The sequence below is a fragment of the Pelecanus crispus genome, chromosome W, assembly GCF_030463565.1.
Source record: "Pelecanus crispus isolate bPelCri1 chromosome W, bPelCri1.pri, whole genome shotgun sequence".
In the NCBI taxonomy this organism is placed as follows: Eukaryota; Metazoa; Chordata; class Aves; order Pelecaniformes; family Pelecanidae; genus Pelecanus; species Pelecanus crispus.
This window is the reverse complement of record NC_134675.1, coordinates 259,199-266,483: the sequence shown is the minus strand read 5'-3', so window position 1 is coordinate 266,483 and position 7,285 is coordinate 259,199. Positions and strand designations below refer to the sequence as shown.

Here is a 7,285-nt window from a genome sequence, read left to right as displayed (position 1 = left end):
CGGCCGAGGGCTGCAGGTCGGTGGGCGGCGGCGGTTGGGGGAAGGCAAGGCAAGGCGGTTATGGGCTGGGCCTGAGGAGAGCTGAACCGAGTTTCGGTGGTACTGCGTGCGAGCAGACTTCCCCCTTTCCCCCCGCCCCCGGCAGGGCTGGGGCGTCCTCCCGCTGGGGGTGTGAGTGTGGTGAGGGGTAGCTGCGGAGCCCCTTGTGCCCACCTACCCTACTGCCGGGCCCGGGTTATTGTGGTCTGCGTCGCCGGGTGCTTCCTGACGCGCTTTCCGTGGGCGCTCTTGTTGCTTTCCGCAGATGAAAGAAACGATCATGAACCAAGAAAAGCTCGCTAAGCTCCAGGCCCAAGTGCGCATCGGTGGCAAGGTAGGCGTCGTCTCCCCTCCTTGCCGTCGGGATTGTGTGTCTCTGCTCACACACTGGGCCTAGGACGCGGGATCCTGAAAACTCGAGTAGGGAGCAGTCCTAAGGACTCTCAGCTTGGCTTGGATCGTCCTCGGGGGAAGCTGCACTGCTGCAGGGATCTCTAGTCAGTTCAGTAGAAGCAGAATGTAGGAGCTGAACCTCCAGGCTTTTCTGTTTGAGTTTGTTATATTATAGCTGACTTGTAGCCTATATTCTTGTATAGGCTATATTAGAAGGCACTTAATATTTGAAGTGGACCTTACAGCAAGTGATCTCGGGTATAGTTTTCATAACACATTAGAGGGCTATGTTCCACATTCTTATTGCAAATCTTTAAGATGCCCATGGCTGTTTTCTTGCTTTTTAGGACAAAGCTGGAGTTTCTGTACTTGTCATACTCTTATCATTATAGAATAACATGCTCAGAAGACTTTTTTATTTTATTATGATATCTGAATATATGTAGCTGTGTGATTAGTTATAATCTGAAAATAAAAAAGTATGTTGACTATAGTTGTATGCTAGTAAACATTTTAATTACAGTTTCAGTTTTAAGGCAAGAATTTGTTAGTAATTTTTTTTATACCTGAAGAAACATATGCACAATATTTTAGAATCCAAGCTATTCAACAGAACTCTACTGGAAATTCTGTCAGCAAGCTTTCATTCCTGTGTTGAAGTTTTTGCCTTTAGCTGGAGATTTAGGCAGCCTTAAATCAGGGTTAATCCAGTAATTAACTGGCTTGGTGATTTTGCGTATTCTTTGTATGGGTTACTAGTTAAGCAGAGAACTGCTGCATTATATTGATGATTATGTGCATGTTACCAGTGTGTGTGTATTGACTATAGAGGTTTTTAACATTTGTCACTGTACTGTTTTTTCTTCCTTGTGAGAAAAGGTTGCACACTGCCTCTGCTGGAAGATTTTCATGATACTGCAAGGCTGCAGATCTTAAAAACAAGCTAAATATTATATTTAGGTGGAGGGCTATTGTAGTACTTCATTATGTGAAATTTGGTATTTTTGTGTAGGATGTTGATACAGCTAAATGTCATGTCATTTCTTCCAAACCTTTTTAGAAGACTGGCAGATGAGTCTGTAGCATTCCATTTGTGGCCTACTGTACCCACTCCTCTTTAATATAAAGGTAGAGAGGTGTGAACAGTGTGTCTCAGCATGATCAGGATGGAATTTGCTTACTAAAACCCTGTAATCTTTAGAAGCTTAAATCTGTGGAGATGAAAGCAGCAGCTGTTCATTTAAATTAAATTCATATTGCCTGGTTTGATATCCGTACTTAATATGGGTAAAAAGGGGATATATGTTCCTATATAGCCTTTGATTCAAGACTTTTTTTTTTTTTTAAATTTATTGAGAGGTCTTTTGTCCAGAGAAACTTAACATAACACTTATGTGGCTCAGTTCCTGGTTAGTCGAGGCACTTAATTTAAGCCATTTCTGCAATTTTAAGTAGTTTTCAAATCGCTGTGTGTGCTAACCTGACAGTAGCAGGGAATGTACATCAGGCTTTCTAGACAAACAACTAAACTTTTGAGCTGTAGTCTTCCAAGTGTTAGTTTCATGTGAATTTGTCTATTAATCCAGTTACAAACAACAAGAAATGTTATGTTAGAGGTGTTAGTGTCCAGCCAGTTTTCTAACTTCTACCAGTTGACTCAAAAGGTATTGCAGCCATTTATACAGTTGGGCAGCAACACATTTTCTTATTGCTAGCATGTAGCAGATGGGCAACTGGAGTAGGAGAACTTAAATTAGTAGTTATAGTGTGTCAAAAAGGAGCTTAGTTTCACCTGTTCCTAGACATTTTTATGTCAAATTTTACTGAAGCATTATGATTGTACAAGGAAGTATAAAATGACACTTTCTTCTTTTTTGTAGTTATAGATATCTTCTAATATGGGACAATTATTTCCCTGGAGAAATCTAGAGCTCTGTGTCTGTAGGGGAACTTAACCTTTGCTTTTTTTGCTTTCTAAACAGGGGTGGTCTGGAATACTATGTAGAAGTATTTTTTTTTAAATATATTTATAAAATATTTTGGGAAAATAAGTGTTCTTCAAATTTGTATGTGTAAGTTCATCAGATGGAGATGTCTATTTCGAATAAAAAATGAATGTTTTGGGTTTTCTCATATTCATTTGTTAATGATATGTTGATAACTTTATGGTCTCTGACTCTGTATTATCAAAATTTAGCTACAGTTTAAGAAAGATGATCTAAGGAGAAATTCATGGGCTTCAGAAATTAATGAAAACTGTGCTCGGTCTTCAGTTTTATGCCTATGGTAACAGACAAAGATAAACTTGCAGTTTTTCTTTTCCAAGTAGGATGCTGCAGAATCCCCATGAAAATTGTGGAATAAAGGTTCTCTGGTGCCTTGCTTCCTAAAAATCTCACACTTCTGACAAATGTGCAAAGCTTGCTTTATAGCAAGGGAAGGACTGCTGCAGTACAGTTGGAGGGGTGGGGTTGTGTGTGCTGTAACACAGAAATAGAACTTTGTGTACAAAGCAGATTTGTAGATGGCTGCAGAGTAGTTATATGGCCATGAGGATTAGAGTTTGTGAAGAAGTATTTAAATATTAATTTATAATTTTTTTTTTTGCAAAGGGTACTGCCCGCAGAAAGAAGAAGGTTATCCACAGAACAGCTACAGCAGATGACAAGAAACTTCAGTTTTCTTTGAAGAAACTGGGGGTCAACAATATTTCTGGAATTGAAGAGGTAATTGCTTCAAAGGGAAAAATGCTTTTCTATATAGAAATATAAAATGTATCAAACTTAATTTCCTGGTAAGTAACATCTTAAACTTGTCTGTAAATTATCAGTAGGTCTTTATTGAGCTTTAGGAACATCAGCTAGTTTCCTGTTAAACTGAAAAATCATGCTAAACTGCTTGAAATACTGGATTTTTTTTTTCTTGCAGGTAAATATGTTTACCAACCAAGGAACAGTCATTCACTTCAATAACCCTAAAGTTCAGGCATCTCTGGCTGCTAACACTTTCACTATCACCGGCCATGCTGAGACAAAGCAGCTGACAGAAATGCTTCCTAGCATCTTAAATCAGCTTGGAGCTGACAGTTTGACCAGCCTGAGGAGATTGGCAGAAGCCCTACCCAAGCAACGTAAGTTGAAACTTGAATGCATTTCATCCTGGCAGCTGACATGGATTATTTGTATAGCTGCAGTGAAATTCAGTGCACTCTTACTGTCTGTAAGCATATTATAAAATGCCTATAAAGAAATGGAACTCTTAGATCTTATTTATAGCTCAAATCCAACAATGAATATAACAGAATGAAGCAGAGGCACCTGTCTCTCAGCATATCTTGCAGCTGGTCTAGGACTAGAAAGTTGTAGTCAGACTTGATTTCATGGTAGTTTACTTCTTGGTGTGGCTACCATATTTTGACATACCTAGTTTGTTAAAGCTAGGTAGAGTTACTCTGGGAGAGTTAGGTTTTTAAAAAAATATATACTTTGAGTATGTCTGTTTTGATGCTTTCAATCAAAACATAAACAGTGGGGAGAGGGACTTGAGGACAGACATCTTGCTACTGCTTTGCTCCCTTGCAGGTGTGATGAAGGTATTTCTTCTTGCATGGGCTTTTTGATAGCTAAGAGGGAATTATATAGTACTTGTAAGGAAATGTGTTATAATTTCTGTGTGTGTAGAACAGTGTAGAGAACGGGACTGGCATGATCATTAGCTAGATACACCAACTTCCTATTCCATCCTTAAATTAGTAAAAGAACCTGAATGCTTGTTCTCCCTAAAACTGTGTGGGGAAAAGTAGAGGAAGGACTTATGTGGTGTTTGGAAAAGGTGCTGCTGCTACAAGGTAAGAATTGAGAGTGAAAGACAGGCTTGATGACACTGGGAGTGTTCTTCATGTCCTGCATGTAGGGTTCCTACTTACTTCCTACTTCTGGTAGTTATGAACTTGATTGTTACGTTTTTTTCTTTCTGTGCTTTGCTGCTAGCAAAGATAGCCTCTATTTCCATTCCTAAAGCTGATGATGCTTCCCTTCTGTCAACTTCCTACTGAAAAAATCCTGCTAGAAATAGTCTTCAGGAGGTGAGGTAAACCGCTTCTTTCCCCATGGAGCTCAGGTCCCTCCTTCCTAGTGTCACCTGTGTGGCTTCTTTGTGGTAGTAGTGGGGCTTGAAAGAAAGAAAACTTGAAGGATTTAAAATGATCCCTTAAGATCTCTCTTCTTATAATGAGGTGAGTATATTCTGGATAAGCTAAATTGCACAGTTTTGATATGAGGGAAGTTTGTTTAAAGTGCTTGCTTTGTATGACCTGGTGAATGGCTATTTCTTTCCACTTTAGGTGGATGCCAGAGTAGTTGCACAAACCTTTCCATTCAGCATTTTCTGCTAGATTTGGAAGTCTGACATCAGAGTAAAGTGTCTGTGGTGATTGCATTTGCAGGTGCTAAAGTAAACTTAGTCTGGTCTTGGGGATGAGAGAGAATGCAGACAATTTAGGAGGAAATAGCATGGTTCGCTTTTAAAATGTATTTGTCACTAAGATGCACTTGAGCTGTAACAGCTTTCTGCTGTTAAAAAAAAACAAAAGGAGGGTTAGCAGTGACCTTGTCCCAAGCCCTTTAAGAACAAAGTTTATGCATTCATCTATTTTGGTTCTCTAGAAATCAGGGTACAGCAATTTCAGAAGTTTAGTATAAACCCATCTCTTTCCTCATGCTTTTCTTGAAAACTGAGAAGGATTAATTAGGATAAAACAGAGGCGAATAGGCTAAGCTGTCTCATACTCTCTAGGTAGTACAGCTAGGAATAGCAGTAAAAGTAGTGGCACAGGCACCTAGGGACCCGAGATATCTGTTCTTAGCATTATACTGCTGCAGTTTCACAGATGCTCATTGGTCTGCTACAATGGACATGGTTAAGTCTCACTAGCTCTGGCAAATATAATGGGAATAGTTAAGAAATTACTGAGTCGGTAAAGATGTGGATCAGGACATGTGGTTACCTCAACCACCTAAGTACAAAATTGTGCATCCAGTTCCATATTCCTCTGACTTTGCCAGGGAACAATAATATCTTTAAGTGCTTCTAGTCATGTGTGTCTACCTGCAGCTTCACAATTACACCTTAGTTTTCCTTGAAGGCCTAGGATCATAAGATCGTAAGATTTTCTTATAACTTGCTAATGTCAAATATGTAAGGCTCAAGAACCACTGAATAGTCAATAAACCAAGCTGCTTTTAAGAGAAATTGGTAAAATCAGTCTCTGCGCTTTTAGCTGAAAATGATTACCATGCAAGGCACCCTATATATCTAGAACCAAGATGGTGACTAGTAAACTGGTTTAGCATGCATCTTCTCATTTTCCAGTTGGGCTGTTTGAGCATTATTGGTAACAAAGGGTTAGTTGTAGATTTTTATTCAGCAGGGCAACTGGATAGAGCATTGCAGTTTAGCTCAGACTCTTTGATAATGTTTTCAAAAAACACAAAGCAAAACAACTTTGTAATCAAGATGCTTATGGTGAGCTTGACTGATGCTTTTGAACTGCTTGCTCTTGCAGCTGTGGATGGAAAAGCACCACTTGCTACTGGTGATGATGATGATGAAGTTCCAGGTAAGAACAAGCATGCAATGGAGGAAAAGGAAGTGAATTTTGCTGAGATATAACATGTGCAGCATAAGACTGGGCCAGGGACGGTAAGAGTATTGACTAGTCACTCACTGTTATAGAATTTCTGTGGGCACTGTTTTCAGACACCATGTGAGACTTAGATGGACCATTGGTTTGAGATAGCATTTTTGTCCTGTGCAGGAGTAATAGCTATGGCTAAGATAATTATTTAATATTCAATAAGAAGAGTGGTAAGAAACTACCTTTTCAGTATCACTTTGCCCAGTTGTGGGTATAGTGAAGTTAAATGCTCTTAGAATTGTGCTTTATAATGAACCATCTAAAACTTACTTGTTTAAACAAGAAGAATGAACCACAAAGCTCTTAAATGTTATTTGGTTTGTATTTTATAAGCTGATTTTTTTTTTGCCTTGTAAGCACTTGATATGAAGTAGAACTTTGGGGGGGGGGAGAATTGGCAAAGCAGAAGTGGGTCAAATTTTAATTTCAACATTTTTCTTTTTCTAGATCTTGTTGAAAACTTTGATGAAGCTTCAAAGAATGAGGCAAACTGAACTAAGTGACACTTTCTGAATAAAGTTAAAACTTGAAAAAGCTACATGGAGCTGCTATTTTATATTGTGACTGCTTTGATTTGATTTTGGTTTTATTTCCTGATGAGATCTCAAGATTTGTAATATTTGGAAACTCCTTGAACCTGCAGCTCTTTCTCAGTTATTGCTTGTACACAATATTATTTTTGTGGCCTGGTTGAACAAGTCTATGCTTTGGAATAAGTCAGACTGCCAATGAATCTCTGTCTAGACACAATTTTTGAGTAACTTGTATACAAGCAAGACCCCATCTTTAATGAACTTTGGCATACAATAAAAAATATAAAATAAACTTTCTGGTGTGTCTTTTTGTCAGAAAAGCAAGAAAAAATTGGCCATAACTATTAAACAATCATAAAAGGTTTTGCTTTTCTGCAGAGCATCTTCCTTTTGCTGTGTTAGAAAACTGGATTCTAAAAAAATATTTGGTGCATAATGGAGCATTTTAGACTTAATCGGTGAATTCCTGGTGTTTGCAGGTCAGAGCACATACACTGTGTTCTTAAGACACTTTGTAAGTAGTAGTGCCCCTGTGCTGGCATGTGTAAGAAGAGGGGAAAAAACTGCTGCACAACAGCAGCTGTGAGAGAGGAGTGAGAATATGTGAGAGGAACAACCCTGCAGA

At 38.8% G+C, this 7,285-nt stretch overlaps 1 protein-coding gene across 2 annotated transcripts; it reads left to right on the top strand.

Annotated features, from left to right (window-relative positions):
• The first annotated feature begins 304 nt into the window (after window positions 1-304).
• Window positions 305-6,621, top strand: LOC142596547 (transcription factor BTF3). 2 transcript variants are annotated; one of them, XM_075725732.1, is made up of 5 exons: window positions 305-373; window positions 3,045-3,158; window positions 3,361-3,562; window positions 5,996-6,049; window positions 6,575-6,621. In XM_075725732.1, the coding sequence occupies exons 1-5, from the start codon at window positions 305-307 to the stop codon at window positions 6,619-6,621; spliced, it is 486 nt and encodes a 161-aa protein (XP_075581847.1). The 2 variants fall into 2 exon arrangements, with proteins under 2 accessions (XP_075581847.1, XP_075581848.1); XM_075725733.1 differs by lacking the exon at window positions 5,996-6,049.
• Window positions 6,622-7,285: the final 664 nt, after the last annotated feature.